The 22,547-nt window shown below is 41.1% G+C and overlaps 2 protein-coding genes across 3 annotated transcripts; both read left to right on the top strand.

Moving 5' to 3' along the window:
• The first annotated feature begins 167 nt into the window (after positions 1 to 167).
• On the top strand, positions 168 to 3,742 carry thap12a (THAP domain containing 12a). Of its 2 annotated transcripts, none has more exons than XM_055043632.1 (5): positions 168 to 425; positions 788 to 905; positions 1,176 to 1,274; positions 1,565 to 1,601; positions 1,687 to 3,742. In XM_055043632.1, the coding sequence occupies exons 1-5, from the start codon at positions 340 to 342 to the stop codon at positions 3,501 to 3,503; spliced, it is 2,157 nt and encodes a 718-aa protein (XP_054899607.1). In that variant the 5' UTR covers positions 168 to 339; the 3' UTR covers positions 3,504 to 3,742. The 2 variants fall into 2 exon arrangements, with proteins under 2 accessions (XP_054899607.1, XP_054899608.1); XM_055043633.1 differs by lacking the exon at positions 168 to 425 and adding an exon at positions 452 to 518.
• Positions 3,743 to 4,884: 1,142 nt separating this feature from the next.
• Positions 4,885 to 17,432, top strand: si:dkey-250d21.1 (uncharacterized). Its single transcript, XM_055043649.1, has 11 exons — positions 4,885 to 5,216; positions 6,513 to 6,633; positions 7,161 to 7,268; positions 7,356 to 7,392; positions 7,522 to 9,308; positions 9,399 to 9,429; positions 9,881 to 11,649; positions 11,753 to 11,801; positions 11,887 to 13,685; positions 15,166 to 15,202; positions 15,307 to 17,432. The coding sequence occupies exons 1-11, from the start codon at positions 5,122 to 5,124 to the stop codon at positions 16,830 to 16,832; spliced, it is 7,359 nt and encodes a 2,452-aa protein (XP_054899624.1). The 5' UTR covers positions 4,885 to 5,121; the 3' UTR covers positions 16,833 to 17,432.
• Positions 17,433 to 22,547: the final 5,115 nt, after the last annotated feature.

Here is a 22,547-nt window from a genome sequence, read left to right as displayed (position 1 = left end):
GGATGCATAATATAAACTCTCCAAGAGGCCAAATACTCCTCATTATATACCCCAAGCTACAAAGTTACCCTAATTGGACTTAAGCTGCTCTAAATTAATTTCACATGAACAAAAATGGTAATTTTTGTAACTTTGAAATGATTTAGGTGGTCTTCTTGAACCACACTGCACTCAAGCTCATTTTTAAGAGGCTTTTATAATTTTATTCTGAAGGCAATAACCGGAAGTCTGAGGTCTTCTTAGCCTAAGGCTAGATCTTCGTAGCCTGGCAGCTAACGTTAGCAGTCGCCTCTTTCTTCAAAAAGTCCACGAATTAAGTTTCATTCCTAAGAAGTCACCATGCAGAACCAGTGCGTCGTGCTGGACTGTCCCAGCGGTATTTCGGACTTTCAGGCGCTCTTCCGGTTTCCACGAGATCCAAACAGGTAAGTGACGCGAACGTAGCCAGGAAGATGTGCATCAGTTAGCATAACACAGGTTTCGCGGGTCTAATAATGTGTCTGAATGCACCGCCGCATGTAAGTTGTGTGGCGTTGTGAGCTCCATTAAGATTTGGTTGTTATTCCACAGTTAAATCCCAATATCTGTAGAAATATCCGCAGTAAATTCAGTGAACTTTTGTGCATTTAGTTAAAAATGGACCAAAAAGGAGGAAGATGTCTGACAATTTCCTTCAGCAAAAAGATGCAAAATTGTTTCTGTTTAATCTAACATCGGGATCAGTAAAGTGTTTTTGAATTTGAATTTGTAGGAACTCTTTAATATGTAAAGCTGGTTTGTTCTTTAGATCGCAGAAGTGGGTTGAGCAGTGCCAGAGGGATGACCTGAAAGAGAAATCAGCAGAGCAGCTCTACAAATACTACAGACTCTGTGGGAAACATTTTGAAGCATCTGCATTTGATAGTGTAAGTTCTGTGCTGTGCTGCAGATTAGAGTGAAATCCAACACTACACATATGTAGATTTCTATTTATGTTGCTAACATCTTGACTGTGTACGCTTTTAAAATAATGATAAATGTTAACACATTTCTTCAGTATTTTCATGCTAATCTACAAAATTTTGTTTCCAAACTTTCTCATCCTGTAGAAATGATTGACTTCACTTTCACTATCAAGATTGATATAATTCACTACAATTTCTTTATGGAGATTACATTGTGTGCTTTTGTTCCAGGATGCTCCAGGTTCTCTGTTGAAAGCTGACGCTGTCCCGTCTGTGTTTGATGGTCCAGGCCAGCCTCAGAGTGGGCAGGTGAAGCGTGGTAAAGAGACGGTGGGTAAAAGAATCATTAATATTTATAGTGGATGTCGAATGTTTTCATCATCTGTAATTGTCTCAAAATCTTGACAGCTTTTTGCAAATGTTTTTTTTACATTTGCCAAACATAACACCGAAACATAAGATTTTTTTATGTGAAGATGAATGGTGCAACATTTGTCACACCAGAGGGAGACAATGTTATAGAATTATTTGTGAAGGGATTTTTTTTATGTATTTATAAACATTCTTTTTAACAGTTTTTAATCTAATTTCACTTTTGATTTGTTTGATTTTCTCTGAAGACAAAAGACGGTGAAACAGAGAGAAGAGGAAGGAAAAGTACGATAAAATAATTAATTTTTAAATTTTATTTTAACAAATGTGTTCCAACTGTAACCAAAATAAATATATATATATTTTTTAGGAATGAAAAAAGCTCCAGCAGAGCCTATTACTGAAACTGTCCAGAATGTACCAGAGGAAGATGAAGAGAAAAAGTACCTCAAGACTTTGTTGGAGGTTCTTCTACTGCTCGGAGAGCAAAGCATTCCGCCATTTGCACCATGTAATGGGAAAGATGACGGCTTCAAGTCCTGTAACTTCCAGGCGTTGCTGGAATACCGCCTGAACTGTGGAGATGAAGTATTAAAGAACAAGTTTGATTCATCAAGGCAAAACTGCTTTTCCGACGAACTCGACAAGCTGTTGACGGTTTGTGAGCAGTATGTGCGCAGTAAGGTGGTCGAGGGAGTCAAGCAAAACGGCTTTTTCTCACTGCTCACCAACGAACCAGTGAAGATCTCAGGAGAGTGGTGTCTTCCGGTGTTCCTTCGTTATGTGGACCAGTTGAAAAGTCATCAGGAGAAGTTTGCGGGGTTCTTGACGTTTGAAGGAGATGAAAATGACCTGGCAGAAAAACTACTATCTGATATGACCGATCGATGGGGTTTAGATATGAGCCAGTGTAGAGCGCAAGCCCATGCCTGCTCTGGGACCCACTCGAGAAAAATTAAAGCATTTGCTTCCAAATTGGTTGAGAAGTACCCCAAGGCCATACTGACATTTAGGTCCACTAATCCCTTGACCCTGTCTCTGGCCAACAGTATGGGTATGTCAGGAGTTCAGCTTGTTCTGTCCACCTTTAAGCAGATCGAATTGTTTTTCTCTCAGTCACCATTACTGCAGGTGGAGTTTGAGCATGCGATTTCCATCTTCTACCCAGACAAAGAGGACAAAGCTGAGGAGCTGAAGAAGATATGCCAGACCAGCTGGACCAGAAGGAATGATGGCTTTGAGGTGGCACTGGATGTCATAGAGGCACTCTTGCTCTGTGTGGACAGCGTTCATGACAACGAAGACATGAGGTGGAATGACCAAGTCACCCACAGTGCTTTAGAGATCTCCAAAGCCTTAACTGACTTTGAGTTCATCATGGCATTAATTGTGCTGAAAAACGTGATGGTGCTCATCCAGGCATTTGGCAAAAATCTCCAAGGGAAAGCAGTGGACATCCATTCAGCTACAGCCAGCTTGACCGCTGTGCTGCAGTCCCTGAAGGAAATGTCCGATAATATCGACGTCTATCACGACTTTTTCTACGACGAAGCCGTCAACCTAGCGGCAGCCATGGAGATCCCTGTCAAGGTTCCTCGGTTCTTCTTGAGGAAGCGTCAGGGAGAACAAGGAAGCACTCAGGAGGATGACTACTACAAGGAGCATGTGACGGTTCCTGCAGTGAAGCACGTCATCGGCGAAATGAATGATCTCTTCTCTCAGGATCACATCAAGGTCTTAGGGTGTATGTGTCTGATCCCAGACATCATAGAGGGGAAGAAGTCCACTCAGCCGGACGAGGAGAGCGTTCAGGTGTTCAGCGACGACATCCCAAATGCAGGAAGTCTCTCCGCTGAGCTGCACTGCTGGTGGGTCAAATGGAGCAAGAAAGGCAAAGGCGAGACATTTCCCTCCAGCCTCCATGACACGCTGGAGCTGGCCGATGTCAAGTTCTTCCCCAACGTGATGACAGCTCTGAGACTACTCAGCATCCTACCCACGCTGCCTCTGGAGGACAGTTCCGATGTGGCGTTCAAGCGTTACCGGATGTACATAGACAATATGCCTGACAACGTCAAGTCAAAAAGCCTGGCCCTTTTCAACATAAACTACGACGTTGGGTTTGATCTGGATTCCATGGTAGAACTCTACCAGAAGACTTACCCTGAAAGCCAGGAAGTCTCTTGAGCTTCCAGAAAATGTTGTGCTTTTATTTTCTGATCCTCAAATGAAAATGGAATGTTTTGTACTTGGTTTTATTTTTTATGATGAAATGTAGACATGAATATGGACAGATCTGTACACTATATTTCTATAGTTTTCTTCCACTATTGATAATTTCTGTAGTAAAATGATCGCTTGTTCTGGTGTTTTGAGAGTTTTGTCTGGATTTCAACTTCCTATTAAAGAGAGAATTTCTAAATTCACTAGTATTGTTGTCATTTTTCTTTTATTTTAGGTTTTTCTTTACTTAGCTTTCAAAATATAATTTCTGGATGTGATTGTAAAGTCACACTGTTAATGAATAGTATCTAATTATTTTACCAGAAACAGAGATTATACATTATAAACATTTAACGTGTTCCATTTTCAATGCCTTTGGAAGATTTTCATATTTTCTAACATTTTTAAAAAATACAAACCATTGTGTTTTTTCAAAAATGCATATGACAGGTTAACATGCAGGAATGAGTAATTATAAAGAGGATATTGGGGAAGTGGTGTGTGTTTGTATTCATAAAATACAACTCTTCTAAACTCGTTAGGTTTTTTCCCCAGTGTTGGTTTGTATTTTATTTAAAATCTTGCTGGGAGACAGGAAAATATTTACAGAATCATTTTTATTCTCTTTCAAATCTGTATAAAATAAATTTAGACTAATTCATTGTGTGGAGAAAATTAACTTGTCAAAAACCTAGGTGATTTTATGTGGAATGATGATGCTGAAATCTAGATTTCGCTTATCAGAAGCATTTCCACAGTTCCATTTATATTCCATTTAATGAAAATCAGTGCCTTATTTTATGATTTATTGCAACAATAAATATATTCTCAACTGGTAGTGGAAGTGGATCTGTTTCTGATCACATTAGAACAGAAGCAGATGGTGAACTGCTACTTTTTTAACAATATATTGAAATAAATATGGATGCCATATCAGAAGAGTCCATGTGATTATCAAAACGCAAAATGGCTTTTTTTTTACGACGGAGTATCAGGGCCATAAAAACGAAGTAAAAAAAAATAAAAATATGTCATAATATTAGGAGAATAAATAATATGAGGATAAAGTTATATTTCGGGAATAAGGTCAATAATACTGCAATCGTATGCCTTTAATCTCATACGAGTTTATTCCCGTAATGTGACTTTATTCTTTAAATTTTCTTATCATTTTCTTAGCGTGGCCCTAACACTACGTGTTACTTTTTTACAAGATGTAAATGAATAATAACCAAAGCCATTTCTGTTCCAGAGTGCATTTACAAAACAGAAAACTATTTGTCCCATTCTGCCCTCTGCTGGTGAACTAGTGGTATAGCATATATTAGTTCCTGGTTGATAGGACAACACGCTTTCGGCCACTGTTAGCTTAGCTCGCAGCTTCAACTTCGGAAAGCATGAAATTAGTCGGTTTTTAGTTTACCAAAGAGGCACTAGACGAAAGTACAATAGAATTTATAAGGCGTTGCTTGCATTTTATGCCCAAGGTATGGCTCTGTAGACAGAGTTTGGTTTTAGTGGGCTTACCAGCTTGCAACCGCCAGCTAAGCTAGCCAAGTTGCTAGCTACACTACAGTCCAAAATGACTGACTGCTGCGCTGCAGCGAACTGTGATTACCAGCAGCAGGGGTCCGAAAACACCACTCCGCTTTTCAGCTTCCCTTTGGACCCGGAGCGGTAAGGATTCGTCTCATTTCGTGGAAAAGTTTAGCAGAAATAAGCTTGCAAAACGAACGTGTGTTAGCCCTGGACTGTTAGCGGTGGGGTTAGCTTTGCATCATGTTAGCTAATAGTGACACAACTCTGGAAAATGGCGCAGACTCATGTTACTCTTAAAAGAAAAGTCCGTGTGAAACAAACACGTTTGGTGTCCGTTATAGACTTCTACGGCTGTTTCACAAGAGGCCGTTGCTTGACTTTGATTAATTGATTAAGCTCTAGGAAAACAGGCGTAATGGAGTCTCTATATTTTCCTCCAAATGTGTGAATGGCTTCGGATCAACAGACAGTCCACAGGGGAATCACGGGCTGACATGGGGGCAGTTTGGCAAGAGCGCATCTCGAACAGCGGCGTTTTGGCGTTGCGGTTCTTAGTTATATAAATTCTCCTGCACGTGTGAAAAGCTAAGTTTGCACAGTTCAACTTCTGCAGTTAGAGTTGACTGGCAACAATAACGCTATAGTGACTAATTATGACTAATTTTGTGTGGAAGATAAAACTGCTTTCTGTTTCGAGGTGTCTATAGTTCGTATTCCGGCTGAAATCCCTCCAGGCGCAGGCTGAGTAAAGGGTTATTTCACAGTTTTTCAGCAATCTGATCAGTTTTTGTCTTAAAATAGGTAAAAATGCAACAAAATAGGACATTTTTTTTTGTTTTGTTTTTAACACACCAAAAATGAAGAATCAAATGAGTCCACACTTTTTGGCATGTGGGCTGAAATTGTTAAATTGGAAGTTCTCATGGTACACAAAAAGTAACATTTTTAAAATACACATTCAAAAACTTTTATCATTGTAATGTTTGATTGTTTTGCTTACTTTATTTTACTTGTACATCCTCCCCAATAAACTAAACTTGAAAAATTTAACAGAAATAGTCTGACTGCAGAGAAACTGGTATGTAATTCATGCTAAATCCAAAGTATAAAAATAATCTCACTTATTAAAATAGTTAATTTCAGAAATTGTTTTGCCAAGTTATATTCTCATCAACAATAGCATAATATGGGTCATGTGTTTTTTTTCCAATCAAAAGTTGTCTAGACTAAATCATCTGGGGAAATCAGTCAGATTGGGCATGCAACATTTAATTCATCACATTTGGAAAGATGGAATAAAGATTACACAAAGTCGTGGTTGCTTGGTGCAAAGGAGATTTTTGAGAAACTATTACCACTGTTATTTTTATTTTTTTTTCTTGTCTGTGGTCGGCAGGCTATTTAATGTCATTACCTATCATATTTATTTTTCAGATGCCAACAATGGTTGATCAACTGCCATCGCCAGGATTTGGCATCAGAGCCACCAGAGCAGTTGCATAATCTGTACAAAGTTTGTGCAAAACACTTTGAGCCCTCCATGGTTGAGCAACAGGTAAGAGTCAAACCTGAGCTCGTTGTCCTGTCAGCAATTAGTGAAGAATAAAGCCAGTGTCAATTCTTGATGCAGTAACTGGGTTAGTGGAAAATCAACTTAATGCCTAAGGGTTGAATACTCACCTGAGGCAGCCACTAGGGGGCAGCGTAGCAGGAGGAAGCAACCTCAGCCAGTACAAGGTTCATAGCTTTGTGCTGAAAAGTAAACAATAAAGTGAATGAGAGCAAGGGTAGATTTTTTTCAGACAGATCGGGAAACATTAAGTTGATCTTGCATGAGAGAGTTTAAGAGCCACAAAACCAGAAGACAGAGCCTGTCTGTCATTTCACACTCACTACTTAACACTAAAGTTACATTACATTAGCTGTGTGACAAAAACTGTATTGAAAATCTGTCTTTGGGTGGAAGTTTATTAACGTGATATAACATCCTAAAATGTCTGAGTAATTTGATAAGATGTCCAAAATACCAGAGAATCTTCATTGTGCACGCAACAATTAACATTTAATATCTCTTTTTTTCAGACTGCATCAAGCTGTGTGTTAAAGGAAGATGCTGTTCCTACTATATTTGACTCTACTGCTCCTGTGATTCAACAGGAAGCATGTAACAGGAAGCGAGCTAGAGACCCAGTAAGTATACATTTTAGTGTTTAAAATGAGTCCTTTTGGAATTTGTTAAGCATTAAAACCCTAGTGATCAAATGTGTCCTTATCCAGTCAGGAGAGGAAGCTGCTGTTGTAAAGAAATCAAAAGGTAACTTGTTCAGTCTGCTGGAAATTAAATTTCTTGCTTTTATCCCAAGAACATATTGATACATTAAAAGATGAATTTGTACAATAATTTCAGCTTCTTGGTTATGCTTCTATTATTATTTCACACCAGAAAATACACCAGAAAATGCACCAGAAGGGAAAGAAGAGCTGACAAAAATGGAAATACCTCAAAAGGAAAACCAAACCCAAGAGGATGTAGCCATCTCAAAAGCAAAAGAAACTCTCAAGATTTACTTTAAGGAAATCTTGGCTTTGACGGGATTCAGCATCAATGGGGCAAACAGCAGCACGGATGAACCAATTGGCAGTGTGCGAGGTCAGCGGGCTCATAATCCCATCTGTGTCGAGAAAATAGACAAAAAGGAAATCCTGCAATTTGGTGAACACTACATGCAGGAGGAGATCCAAAACAGCCTCAGACTGTCGAGATTCTTCTCCATTCTTGTCCAGGACGTGACGAACATAGAGGGAAAGGAGCAGATTCCGGTTTTCATCCGGTCGGTAACAATCGCAGGTTTCCCCCAGAAGCACCTGATTGGCTTCTTACCATGTGACTTGACTGCAGAGAATCTGTTCTACATGCTACTTTCTGAGCTGAGAAATAAATGGGGTTTGAGGATGGAGCACTGTCGAGGACTCAGTTACCTCTCCACAGGAAGCATGTGTCAGAAAATGCGTGATCTTACCTGCAGAATCCTGCAAGAGTTTCCACAAGTAGTGCTCTCCCCAAGTGACCCGTATGCATTCAACATTTGGATAATCCGCTGCATGCCTGTGCCCTCCATTCAGAAGGTTGCAGATACTGTGCAGGAAGTGGCATTATTACTTCGACGAATCCCAGAGCTGAGCAAACGATTGGATGGGAAGATCCAGATGACATATGGGCATATAAAGGGTGAAGTTGACCGGATCAAAGCTGCTCTCAGTGGGATTTGGGAATATGGCACTGACGCCTTCCAGACCATGCTAGAAATCCTCGAACCATTCCTTACCTGCATCAATGAGATCATTTCAAAGGTGGATGAAGAAACGGCTGAACAGATGGCCAAGCTCAAGCCGGTTCTAAAGAACTTTAACTTCATCATCACACTTGTTGTTCTGAAGAACACACTGTGCTGTGTGAGCATACTTAACTCCAGTCTCAGGGGAATAATAAGCATCAGCAGTACCTTGCAGTATACTATCTCCAATGCCTTAAAGCTGGTCAGCAAATACCAACAAGAGCTAGCAATATTTCACAGGAAATGGTTTTCTGATGCAGTCGGCCGGGCAAAGAAACTGGGCGTGGAGGTCACTAAACCAGAAATGGCCCAAGTGGATCCGAATGAGACCCCATTGGAGGACTTCTACAGAGAGACTCTGAGTAGGCCCATCTTGCAGTATCTTGTTGCAGAAGTGAAGAGAGTTTTCAGCACCGAGATGGTGAGGATTCTCCGATGGCTCTCGTTGGTCCCATCTTACATGGCCGACCACAATTTCAGCATTCGCAGGGATAAAGTTGCCGATGCCAACCTGAACAACCTCGCACGTCCCGACACATTCTACGAAGAGCTTGGATGTTGGGAGGTGAAGTGGAGGCATGCGAGCAAGCGGAGAATCCTCCCGACCACGGTGTTTGCTACCCTCAAAATTCCAGATATTGGGTTTTACCCTAATGTGCAGAGCTTGCTGAGGGTGTTGGGGACTGTTCCATGTGTAAATGCGGAGGCGGATGTGTACGGACAGTACCACATGGTACTGGAGCGGTGTCATTTCTATCTGAAAGCCACCCCGCAGGAACAAAGACAGTGCAACATGGCATTTGTGTACGTGAACCAGGATGTGCACTTTAGTGTGGAGAAAATGGTGGAGTCATACATTGAGAAGCATCCAGACATCCTGAAGTTGCTGCAGATGGTGAGCAGATAAACACAGGCTGGATACACAATGGGATGTAAAGTTACTGTTCATTATGAGCTAACATGCATTTGTGCTGCTGTTTTACAGGATGATGCCATAACAGAGAACCCTTCACAAGGTAATTTCAAGCAATTTAGTTGCAGCTCCAACACAATCTTATAGTTCATCAAATTGTTACATTTTAGCCTAAAACCGGAAATTAATTTCACTGTTAATGAATTTTGTTACAAATACACTAAGTCTGGAAAAGGCTGAGATGTTGTCATACCATATAAATTTTCCAATTTTAATATATAAAAATAAACCTCTCCCTTGCATTAAAAAAAATTAAAAAGAAATTACAAATGACAAAATTATTAGAATTTTTTTTTTCTCCAATCAACTTTTCTGTGAGTTGTCAGACCAAGTAAGAGGGCCAGGCTATGAGAATTTGTTTAATTACGGAAATATAGTAATAATTCCCGTAATTAAGGGTTATTTGAGATTATCTGTAATTTACTTTGTAAGAGATTTCTTCTTTATCATAACACTGTAATCTTACCAAGGTCCAATCTCATCTTTCAATTCAGTGACGGTCCATGGAAACCACGCTGAAAAGGATGCAGAGGAAGAACTGAAGCGGATAAATCTAGAGATGGATGCTGATAGGCTTGTGGAGATGAAATGTGCAGAGACTGATAGGGAAGCTCTTAAATCAGCCTTGCAAACTGCAGTGGTGGCTGCCTACAGCAGTCACAGCAAGCTGCACACAGATGCATGTCCTGCTCAGGATGGAGAGGTGGAGTATGTGACCAAGTCTGAAATGAAGGAAGTTCTTACAGTGTGTGAGAATGCTGTCAGGGAGGGGATTCTCACAGAGGTGGGGAGTTCGTTTTTTTCCCTCATCATCGACCGTGTTGTGAAACTGGGAGAAAAAGAATACCTTCCCATCTTCATTAGGTTTGTTGACAGTTTTGATGTCATGCGTTTAGAGTTGATAGGATTTCTCGAGGAAGATCTGGAATGTGACGTCATGGTGCAAAGTCTTCTGCAAAAAATAACTGTGGACTGGGGTCTGGATTTAGGTAACTGCAGAGGTCAAGCTTACCTTGGCTCTGGTGATGTTTCCTACAAGCTCAAAGCCTTTGCCTGCAAAGTGCAGGAGAAGTATCCACTTGCTATCAGCACACATTGTTCTGCTTATTCGTTCAACACATGGTGGTCTAAATCAATCCCAGTGCCTGCTGTTAAAAGAGCCCTGGATACATTTGAAGAAATCCTGACATTTTTTGGTAGCAGCGCTGCTCTAGAAAAACAACTTGACCATGTGATAGCATACGGCCTTAGAGAGAGCTACGAAAAGGTCCAAGAGTTACAGGGGAAGTTCTGCACTGTTTGGCAGGAGAAGCATGACTCTTATGAGGTATTTGTGCAGATGCTTGAGCCCCTAAGCGAATGTCTGGAGAAGATCAAGAACAACCCACAGAGATGGAAGCTTTCTGTTTCTGAACAAGCCGCAGTCCATCTGCGCAAAGTCATGGAGTTTGATTTCATAATTTCCATGGTGGTCTTGAAGAATGCTTCCTCCTTCACCAGAGAGCTCAGCGCAGGTATCCAGAAGGATCAGTTCAGTGCGGCTTCCCAGCTTTGCCAAATCAGCGGTATCGTGGCCACTCTGAACAGAGTGAAAACCAATATGAAGTTGTTCCACCAGAACTGGTTTGATGAGGCTTGTGCGATAGCACAGAGCCTTAGAGTACAGATCGAAGTGCCTGACAACTCTCTTCCAAAAGATGGCTTGATAAAGCCAGCCACATATTACAAAGACTGCCTGAGTGTGCCCCTCGTAGATAACCTCATCAATGCCGTAAAGGATCATTTTTCAGATGACCACAAAGAAGCTCTGAACTTCCTCTCCCTTGTTCCCTGCTCAGTCACAGTGAGCTACATGTTTGAGAGCCTGAAGTCAAAGCCGCCCCTCTATAGCAGTGACCTCCCAGACGCAGACAACTTCTTCACAGAGCTTTGTTGTTGGAGAGTAACATGGAAGACTAAGGTGGCATCCGTGACTATCCCAAGCTCCATATTTCACACGTTACGCCTGCCGCTCATGCAGTACTTCGGGAACATCAACACCCTGCTGAGGATCATGTCTGTTCTTCCCAGCACCACGCTAGAGGACTGTGGTGTTGTAATGCGCCACAAGAAATTCCAGGACTATTTGAGAAGCACGCATCCCAAGGACAGGTCTGTGTGTTTGGCTATGCTCTACGTCAGCACAGACTTCAGCAGGGATCTGGACCGTATGGTCAGCCAGTGTTTGAAGGTTACGCCACAAGCGTTGGAAGGCATCTGTTTGGTATGTACCTCTAATCTTTACATTGACGTAGTCACCATTCTGTTTGTTTTACTCTGCAGACTTGTTTTATTTAATAAGTAAGATTACCTTGTTATTCTTGCAGGACAAGGAATCAAAGAGTCTAATCAAGAACTCTGAAAATAACATGGAAGGTAAACAGTGAAGACATTATTTTAAAATTTTAGTTTTTTTGCCCATGTTTTTCTGGTAACTAACCATTTTCCTTGATGTATTTAGTTGACATGATGAAGGATGAAGTTGGGGAGCTCAGTGTTCAGCAATCTCCTGAGAAGTTGCAGATCCAAGAAATGAAAGCCACAGATGAGAACGGAGTCACAGGAGACAACCGTCAGAGCCTGGCTACAGTTTTTAGGCTGGCAGCACTCCTGGGGAAAAAGAAACACAGTCTGTGTGAGCTCTCTGAGGATGACCGAGAACCTCTTGTTCAGGAGCTGAAGTTGTGCCACTGGTTTGGAAGTGAAGGCAAAAGCATACCATGGATTAGTGATGACGAAATGGAGAACCTCCTCATAAACGGAATCAGAGATGTCATACTAAAAGAAATACAGGAATCTCCATATTTCTCCCTGATCACCGATAAACCTGTTAAAGTTACTAACAAAACCTACCTACCTGTTTTCACTCGTTACGTTGGGGAATCTACTCCAAAAGTGGAACTGATTGGGTTCTTGCCATTTAATGAAAATGGCGATGTTGACAGGCAAGCAAGTAACCTTGCAAAAATTCTTACTGAAGACTGGGGCTTGCCCATGTCTAAGTGCCGAGGCCAAGCATTCATGCATTTAGGTCCAGGTTATCAAAGTCTCAAGAAGATGTCTTTAGATTTCCTCAACAACTATCCGCTCTGCATTGTAACGCCCAGTGAGTCTTGTGGTCTCGCTCATTGGTTGGCCAGTAGTGTGCCTTGTCCTTCTGTGGCAAAAATGCTGGACATCACAGAAGATTTGCTGCTGTTCTTTGACCAATCTCCTGATTTAGAGGAACAGTTGGCAGAGGCTGTTGATGGGCTTTTAAACATGCCAAGAGAGGCTTTAGAGGAAATTCCAGAAACATGCTGCTCAAGGTGGAAAAAACGGGAGGACTTTTTTGACATCCTTGCTGATACATTAGAGGGCGTACTCAGCTGCTTAGATGCTGTTAGCTCTAGTGCCACAGGCGCCAAGTCGATGCATGCTCAGGTTCTGTCGGCTGCTCTGAGGAACATGGACTTCATTGTCACTCTTGTGATTTTGAAGAACGCCTGTGCACCTCTTCGTAACTGCAGCACTGTTTTCCGCTGCGGAAACCCTGCTGACATCCTTTGCGAGGTGGAAAAAATCCCTTCAATCATAGCAACTCTTGAGAAAATGTTAAAAAATGTGAGCTCTGTGCACACCACTTGGTTTGAACAGGCATTCCAGTTAGCGACGAAGGTGGCTCCTGAACAAGTGTGCTTCTCGGAGGAAGTTAATAGCTATGATTCCCCAGAGATTTACTATGTAGAAACCCTGAGTATTCCACTACTCCATAATCTGATAGAGGAGATGAAATATTGCTTCTCAGACAACCATTTAAAGGCTCTGTCTGTCCTATCACTGCTTCCTTCTTGCAACCCACAACCGATACTTTCAGAGTCCACAGACAAGCCTTTCAGCCTTTACCTTGCAGATCTTCCTGAGTCTGACATGGCAGAGCAGGAAATTAACGCTTGGGCTGCCGTCTGGAGAGAGAAATACCAAGATAGTCCTCTTCCAACATCTATCGCTGAAGCGCTTGTGCATCCAGAGTCCAAAAGCCACCCAACTGTTACCTTACTCCTCAGACTGGTTGCTGTCTTGCCAAGTGTCAGTATGGAGTGTGACCTGATGAAGACCACTCTGAACTCAATGAGGGATCTGTTTAAAAACACAACATGCAGAGGCAACCGGATCAGTCAAGTGATGCTTTTGTTGCACTCCACGACACTGCAGGGACTCCCAGAAGTCATTGAGATGTGCATGGAGGTTGATCCAGAGAGCACTCCATGTCTGTCCCAGGTACGTTCACTTGTCCCATGGACGTTTTAGTCAAATAACAATACTAATAAAAAATCTTGAATGTCTGTAATTTGTGGTTTATAATGATTCATTTGAATCATTAAGAAATGCTCATATAATATGAACTTAAAATTTTACAAATAAGAATTGGTTGCACTAGTTTTAAATAGACTATATATATATATATATATCTATATATATACACACACACTCTCTGTCTAATTTTGGTAAGTTTGGAGAGAAGCCGTCTGCTTTTTGTTGCCATCAGCACAATTCTGGCAAAGATCTGCTTAGATCTATGATTACTCTTCTGATCTTGGCACATAGCTACTTTTTAAAAGTAATCCACCGACTTCCAGGTCCATATTATCCAAAAGATTGGTTTTCAACTGGATAAACCAGGCTAAAATTTATTTATGTATTCGATTACTGTCATGGTAGCACACCCCGTTCTCTCTAGAATTCAAACCATTTCGCTGCTTGAGGTGAAGTGGAAATATTAAGAGGAAGGCTGCCTTCTCCTAATTCTCCCACCAACCTATGCAAGCACCAGTGTTAGTATTGGGACTATCACTATATTTAACAGCTGCTCCAGTTATCTCAGGTTTGAAAGCCTCGTCTTTAATCCTTCAAACATTCATGTTGTGGCCAGAAACCTCAATCTGTGTCTTGTCTGTCCATAAAACTCAGATCCAGATTGTATTTGGCTTGTCCACATGACAAATTTCAATCAAGATTTAAAAGGTGTTGATGTTATTCAGTTCAGTTCAAATGCTCTATCTTTCCCAAAGGAAGCTAAAATAGAGAAATGATAAAGTTGCTGGTGTTTCAGCATGTTCAGGCTGTGGTGGACCCTGGGTTGGTACTATTTAACCTAACCTATTTCCTTTTTTATCTGAGCTGCCAGTTTAGGTCAGGAGGTTGAAACCTGGACAGGGTTGGGTGTCCAAAGCACACACCAAAGCTAGAGCAATTTGTCTTCCGCAAAACCTGTGATTCTTAAATTTGACCTGATTTAGATGTGAAACTAAGCATTGTTACTCCCATTTTTGAAAATTTTCACTGACAAAATGCAGTTACAACTGTGACTTTAAATTAGTGAAATCTGACAAACTCAAGTAATATTTAATTTTTCCTTAAAGAATCCTGATTTTTCAAATCTGTTTTAGTAATTTTGTCTTAAGTCAACTTTAATGTTGGATGTTTCAAGACGTGTGGAAATATTTTGTACTCAAATGTCCAGAAAAACCCTGAAAAGGCCGATGGGAAACTCAATTTGTAAAATTATGGAATGCTGAAATGGAAAACTTGAATGGCTGGGAAAGCTTTGATATATTGGAGGCTTTTAGAAAAAAAAAAGTGAGCTTGTTAAAATCCACTATGAATCCAAAATCTTTAAAAAGTTTTGGAATTGTATTATTGAAAATAACAATCTGGTTGCTATGTATTATGGGTAACTAAAGTTTTCAACTCATTGTAGGTTATGAAAGTTCTCCAAAGACTGAAGTTGGACAGAAGTAAGTTGATGTATTGCTTATTCCGTAACATCATCATCAAGTTTTGTGTTCTGTTTAAATTCAGGGAAGGAGTATAACTGTTGCTTTCTCTTTCTGAAATTTAGGGGACCTTGATGTGAAATCAGCAGAATCCCAAGAATCGAGTGTTGCAGAGAAACTTGAGGATGACGAGGTGAAAGCACCGGATAAGGAAATGACTCAACAGGTAGCTGAAGGACCTACAACAGCTGTGTCTTTCTACGAGCCGCAGCTACGTGAAGAAATCTTAAAGGAACTCTGGGACTCTCAGTTCTTCACGGTCATAACCGAGCAAGTGGTAGAAATTGATGGTGAGCTCTATATCCCGTTGTGCATCAGGTACTTAAACAAAGAGGACATCCAGTGTGAGGAAACACTGGCTTTCATCCCTTTCACCGAGGACTCTGGTGTCCTTTCCGAGGCCATAGAAACCGCCCTGTCTGAGAAGTGGGGGCTCAACATGGAGTATTGCAGAGGACAGGCCTCACTAAGTGTTGGTGAAGCAGGAGCTCAGATGAGGGCTGTAAGTTTAGCCATTGCAACAAAATACCCTCAGGCTATTAGAACAGTCAGCTCTGCTCTGTCCCTCAATGTTTGGCTGGCGAGATCCTCCCCTGCTGAAGAAGCAGCCAATGGATCCGTCCTCATGGATAAATTATTACACTGGCTCACAGAGGATGTGGAACGCCAGAACATGCTGGAAGACATGATCATGTTGACGTTCCAGCAGGATGAGGCAAAGGCATGTGAGTTGAGGGACAAACTCATCAAGAACTGGGAGAAGAGTCATGATATGCATGAGGTTATGGTAGAAATTTTGGAAGCAGCTATCCTCTGCCTGAATGAGCTGAAAGGAGAGGGAAGTACTTCAGACCAGCAACAAGCGTCAAATTTCTTTGATGCGATCAGAAACTTTGAGTTTATCTTTTCAACTGTGGTGCTGAAGAATGTCCTGAGCTTGACTAAAAAGCTAAGTCAGTCTCTTCAAGGTAAACCTTTAGACATGTTGCTTGCTGTGAATACCTTGCCTGACCTCAAAGCGTCCCTCGGTAAGCTAAAGAGCGAGATTGACGTCCATCACAAGTCCTGGTTTGAGGAAACGGTCTCCTTGGCTTCTAAGCTGAACGTTCAGATGTTGCATTCAGTTCTTCTAGAGCCGCTGAGTGACTTTTACAAAGAATCTGTCAGTGTGAAGGTCGTGGAGCACTCGATATCAGAAATTGACGACCTCTTCACAGACAAGGTACTGGATACATTAAGATGCCTGGAGATTGTGCCTTATGCAATGTTCAAAGTGGAAACCAGCATTCTTAGTGGTCTTGTGTTTCGCCTGTACAAGGAGGACTTGCCAGACCAGTCCTCTCTCCACTCTGAGATGAAGGCGTGGAAGGAGAAATGGTTGGATCCTCTGGCAGGTTACCTTCCAGCCACTGTGCTCGATACACTCAAGACATCACAGATCAGAAGTTTTAGTAATATTGAAACGCTCCTCAGACTTCAGGTCATTTTGCCATTTTCACGACGGGAGAGCAACTTCAGGCAGGGGAGAAGGAGTCTGCAGGACTTCATTCAGCAAGACAAGAGATCCCTCTCTGAGCTCCATTCTCTGTAGGGCTTGCAGGTCCTCCGGTAGAAGCTTTGAGCAGTGTGTTTGAGACGAAGTGGACGTTCTTACCCCCTAACTAAAGGACTATTTTAGCCTTCATGGACGATTGTTCCCTGTACATTACTAAATTTTTCTGTTGGTTGTCATCCTTCAATCCTATGCTTTTGTTTCCTTTCTTTCCCTTTGTAGTTTGTACAGTTGTATCTCCCAATGGGACCAATATAATGGAAAAACACAAAGCCCCAGAAACGGTTCTCAGTGCTTGTGCCTTGATGAGAAACTGATTTTTATCCCTTATCATGAAATTGAGATGGTCAGCATTGTCCCATTGGTTTTACTTGAGAATCTTTTACTTCTTCTACCCCCTTAATCAGAAGCGACACTGAGTTTAATCACTTTACCAACTTTATTTTTTAAGACTCACTCTTATATTTCCTTGGCACAAATAGAAACTGTTAGTTCTGTCATGTCTGATTATTTTCTGTGTTTGCCATCTCCTTGCGAGAATGACTTTGCTGTAAACGTATCTTTGAGAATAATGTTTCCTTTATAGGAAAATCTTCATATATATTTGTCAAAAAACAACAATAAAATGATCCAAAAAGATGTTCATTGTTGACTATGAAGTGTCTTTTACCACAATGGTAATTATTGGAGTCTCTAGGCTAATATGAAAGTCAACACAAGGTGGCGCAGTGCGCCTATTATTCTAAAGTGTCCAGTAACAAACTACAAGCATTCAAAAGTAAGAATGCTTTTTAACTATAAAGCTGTTTCCTCACGTAATAACCAGATGTACCAAACAAAGTAAAAAATAATTTCCCTCGTTAATGACGCCCTCTGTTGGTTCCTATTCGTGCATTAGCAATATGTCCAGACGACACATTTGGGATTCTTCGTCTCTATATGCTGTGTAAATATTTAGTTTACAGTTGCTACTTATTTGCCAGTTGAGCAAGAGGCCATTCTGGTTCTTGGTATGAGGGAGGGACGTGTTTAACCTTTATTTGCAGGAGATGCAAATCATCTCTTCTGTGATGCATTGTTGCTTTTGTCTGTTAGTTAATATGTAATTCAAGGATTAAGCGTATTCTGCAGGTCTGCTGTTAGACGATGCCTGTCCTGTTAATCATTTGTTAAATTCCAGCAGTTCTGAAAGGAGGCATTGCAATGAGAAAAGAAAAACCCTGCATGGCAGTTTAAAAATGATAATCTATTGAAAACACTGATTTTAATTTTTTAAGTTCTTGATTTGTACAAATAGAAACGGCTATAATTTAAGTAGAAAACCTGAATTACTTGTAGTAAAACCATAAAAACTAATTCTCCAAAACGTCCAGAGTATTGATATTAAGCTATAAATTTATGAGTGGTAAATATTTTGTGTTCATTCATTGCTGATTTTTATATTCAGTTTTAGTCACAGTTTCAACACAAATTTTACTTTAATGTTCATAGAGAAAATCTTAGATTAACCTCTGAGTACTTTGACATGAGAATGTGTTTTATTGAAGTTGGCTGAAGAACAGGGACTTCAGTACTAAAAACGACTAATAAAACATTTCTGTGCTGTCTGAACGTGCTAATGTAGGCTAATTTAGAAGTAAAAGCACTGTAGTGACATCTAAGTTATTAGGTCAGATCTGTAACTTTTATAAATGATGTCGGACTCAAATTGAAATCAAAAAGGTTTTAAGAAGGTTTTTAAAGAAAATTGAGCCCGATGAACCTTTCATAAACCCTGTTCTTTGCTCTTCATCAGGAGCTAAACATCTGCAGCCTGTGATGTATTTGTTGACCTTTTTAAATGTCCGTGCTCAGGCTGCTACAGGTAAAATCTCAGGTGTGGCCGGTGCATTCGAGCGTGAAGAACACATCCTCCCTCTCTAAGCAAACCAAGGCATTCCCATAATTGACCTTTGCAGCAGGCTTCCTGTTTAATGTCAAGGTCCTGTGCTGATATAAGAGCTTTGGCAGTCTTGTAATCATATCCATACACGGCTGGGATTTAACTACACTTGCAGGGAAAGACAGAGGGGCTTAAATGGATTTCATTTCAAGGTTCTCTTTCAGGGAGATTTGACAGCACAGACCGCAACACAGACCCGTCTACAAGCAGAAGAACTTTTGATTTGAGTTATTCAGACGTCAGCTTGTTCATTGTACCCTTCAGAAACACTTCATTTTTATCTGCAGTTGTAAAACTGTACGATTTGAAACTATCTTCTGAATCTACAGTAAGAGGTTTTTCAATTTACGAGGGATCTCAAAGTTTATCTAACTTCGAAGTTATTGCTTTCAAACCCTAGATCAGGATCTGCATCCGTTAGCGGTTATTTTCCAACTCTTGAGAAGTCTCCACTGAGCAATGTGAATATACAGAACAGGAACATCCAAATCTTTTGTAATCCTTAAAAACCCAACCTTTAATCCGTTATAAGGATGTTTTGGTGCTCCGGTCTAGCAGTGTAAATATTCACAGGAACCAGATGTATCTGCACAATTTATCTACCGTGGTGTTTAGAAGCCAGTGGCCCGGTCGATGCCGAGATTAGTGATCCCGCCGTCGCTCCTCAGCTTTGTGTTTAGCAGGAAGTGTGGGAGCAGAGACATCTGTAAATGAATGGAGTGTCTGAGAAGGTTGGAGTCATCTCCCCACCCCTCGCGGCCCATCGTGACCCCCAAGGAACTTGACACATTTTGCTCCTCTTCAGAAACACCTCTTTAGACATACTAGGGTTTAGTCGTACGTCATGATGAAGGACCTGTATGACTGATGCTCTGACGAGTTGGACTCACTGAGATGTAAACGGCACCGAGTTGACAGGAAGATACTGATCCCGAAACTCCTCTATCAAGAATGTAGACGGGATTTTCACCCATAATGTTTTAAATTAGCATGTAAATATCAATTGTAGCAACACAATGTCATCTTTTGTTTACAAGAAGCGTTTGTCAAGTGATGATACGGGTCTGAAATGGGCCGCATGGTGCCGGAGTTCAGTCTGAAGTCCATGTGAAGGACCTCATGTTGAGTTCTAAAGTCTGTCCCCCATCTGTCACTTAAAAGGGCTCCATACTCAAAGCACAAAGATGCCGAGGGTGTAAAACGATGCAAAGAAAGTGTGTGAGACAACAATGTTGTTTCTGTGGAGACAAAACAAGGTTTTGGGATTTTCGTCTGGTGAATGCGAGGCTCTCGTCACTCAAAACTAATCTGTGAGCCGCAAAAACATTTCCAAACCCAGTCTGAACCGAAGCTCCGATCCAGAATGTTCTTGTTATTTGTCAATAACCAACTGGCAGCACATCCACATGCCTACGTGTCATGCACGAATCAGAGATAAGAGGCTAAATGAAAGCTAACCGTTACAGCTGCGGTTCGCTGACTGTTTCCATTTGAAAAACCCACTTTTAAGCTCTTGCTTCAGTCCAGAAATGATGGCTTTTAAGAAAAGTCCTGCTTTTCATTTGACGGGAGAATTATCTACGGTTTTCTGGGGGCTTGGCCGATGATGAACATCAGGCACCGATGAAGGTATCCTCGTCAGAAAGTGAAATATGTTTATTAGTTTATCGTTGTGGTTTTCTTGTTGCTGGCACTGACAACATTAAAGGAAAAATAAACTCTTTTTAATGAAGAAAAAATACCAGATCAGTAAGCTGAATCTATTTGTAGTTTTTTTTTCTCATTATTTTTTACATTTTAATTGACGGATAATTCACTTTTCAAATTTCTCCAATTAATTTGGACTAATCTCTTCGAACGTCCATGTTAGTTTTGTGAATGTATCCTGAGCCATGACAGTAACTGCGCACCCATTTGGGCTGGGATCCTCCCGGGTGAAAGCTGAGGGCCCGCCGCCCCATTCATGATATTGATCCTCTTGAGATTACAGGGACAAAGGCCTAAAGCTGTGAAACCTCTTCCTCCTCATATATTAGCTCACAGAAAACCTTCTAAATCGTTTACACAACACAAAACAATTCATCAGCAAAACTAAAATACAGCTACACATAAAGGGTTTCACTGAAGGCTAATAAATTGCAGTTTACATTTTTTTGGTTTCCGAAATATTTCTTTGGGGCTCAATAATATCCACCCATCACAGGGCATTTGTCTCAATTACATGACATCGCAGTTGAAAATAAACTTGAAGCTCTGGATCAAACCACGTCTGATTGAAAGTGTATTTGAACATTTGCAAACCGTGGAGCTGAAGTCGTGACTTTAAGAGACACTGATGCATGTTCGCCAGTAATCCCCTCTATTCCAGCCTCGGCTGCAGTGACAGCTTTAAAAACTCAGACGCAAATGTAACATTATCTCCGCAAAGCTGGTTTTCATCTTGGTCGTGGATTATCGATCATAACTCCGTTCTGGCTCTGCTCCTCCATGATGTGAATTATTTCGTTATAATAAACCACCGTGCTTCACCGGCTCCCCCCCACTCACTCCACCCCTCACATCTCCTGTGTTGCTTGGGAGGTGAGATGTGAAGATCAAGGGACTGCGTGTTGATCCTAGCTCAGGAATGGAGAGCCTGTGTGTAAAAAGTCTGTGGACAGGCCCGGTCCTGCTGGAAGCTCCACTACTCCCACACACACTCTGACCTGGTTGCCCATTCACAGCCGACTGCCATGTAAAACACATCAAGCCTCTCTGAAACCATCCCCCCTCCACGCTGGCCCTGCGTATTGTAAACAAGGTTCATGCATATGGAGCTGTCGTAAAGCTGTTTGGCAAACGCGTATTGAAGCCAGCAGTGGGTTCCCAGAGGAAGAAGGGGGGGATTGTTTTGGTCTGCCTCAAAAGCAGCGTGACAACACCTGGCCCGCCGCCGCTCCCCGACGGCGCAAAAGGCCAGCCGTGGTAGCAGTGGAAGCTGCAAGGTCAAGGCCTGGACAGGAGCTCAGCTCCAGGCCCATCCTGAGCCAAAACGATACGTCGCGTTCCCACAGCCGCTGCAGCCGCGGCGTATCGCTTACAGCGCGCTTAATACTGGAGGAAAACAGACCAAGTAGGAAAGCTATGTAACATTAGGAAGCTTTTCTGTTCCCCTTTTTTTTTAGAAAAATAAATTTTTAAACAGAACATGTGTTAGAGAGTGTTTGTGTGTCTAAATGTGGACGGACCATAATATCCTGTCACACTGCATTACGGCGCATATACTGTAACTGTTATATGGTGTCCGAAATGATTAAAGAAAGATGTGTGTCGTCTTGCGAGGAACTCGAGAACTTCGTTTTATATTTTTGAATAGCTTGGGTTTGAAAGATTTGGAGAAAATTAATCTCAGTTGGTATTTGTTGGTCTGTATTTATGTTTCTATATTAGCTTTACATTTTTTAACTTGATCACATCTGTCATGATAATAAATTTTGCTGAATGATAAATTGTCCCAGAAAATATTTGAATAAACAAATAAGATTGCAGTTTTGAGAACATTGAACATTTTCAATTAATATAACAATAATGGCACAATAAAATAAAACCATAAATAAAATGGATTGGGACATCTCCAAACACTTGGAAAAATGCTAATCATTAGAATAGAAATGATCACGCTCAGTTGAGTTAATTATGTAATTAATTGCTTCTTGTGATGGGCTTTTGGGAAAGTGAAGATAATTTAGAAAAGTATCCAGAAATGCCACAAAGTCTAAATGTAAAAATACTTTTTAAATAGTAAATAAAAAAAACATTGACAGGAGTTACTA

This window comes from Poeciliopsis prolifica, unplaced genomic scaffold (assembly GCF_027474105.1).
Source record: "Poeciliopsis prolifica strain line A6 unplaced genomic scaffold, Auburn_PproV2 SCAFFOLD019, whole genome shotgun sequence".
In the NCBI taxonomy this organism is placed as follows: domain Eukaryota; kingdom Metazoa; phylum Chordata; class Actinopteri; order Cyprinodontiformes; family Poeciliidae; genus Poeciliopsis; species Poeciliopsis prolifica.
The sequence above is the reverse complement of the archived record's forward strand: the minus strand, read 5'-3'. Positions and strand labels throughout refer to the sequence as shown.

Coding starts and splice junctions, on each gene's coding strand:
- thap12a (XM_055043632.1), top strand. CDS start 340: ATGCAGAACCAGTGCGTCGTGCTGGACTGTCCCAGCGGTATTTCGGAC. Junction 1,275..1,564: donor TGAAGCGTGGTAAAGAGACG/GTGGGTAAAAGA, acceptor TTTTCTCTGAAG/ACAAAAGACGGTGAAACAGA. Junction 1,602..1,686: donor AGAGAGAAGAGGAAGGAAAA/GTACGATAAAAT, acceptor TATATTTTTTAG/GAATGAAAAAAGCTCCAGCA.
- si:dkey-250d21.1 (XM_055043649.1), top strand. CDS start 5,122: ATGACTGACTGCTGCGCTGCAGCGAACTGTGATTACCAGCAGCAGGGG. Junction 5,217..6,512: donor TTCCCTTTGGACCCGGAGCG/GTAAGGATTCGT, acceptor TTTATTTTTCAG/ATGCCAACAATGGTTGATCA. Junction 9,430..9,880: donor AACAGAGAACCCTTCACAAG/GTAATTTCAAGC, acceptor CTTTCAATTCAG/TGACGGTCCATGGAAACCAC.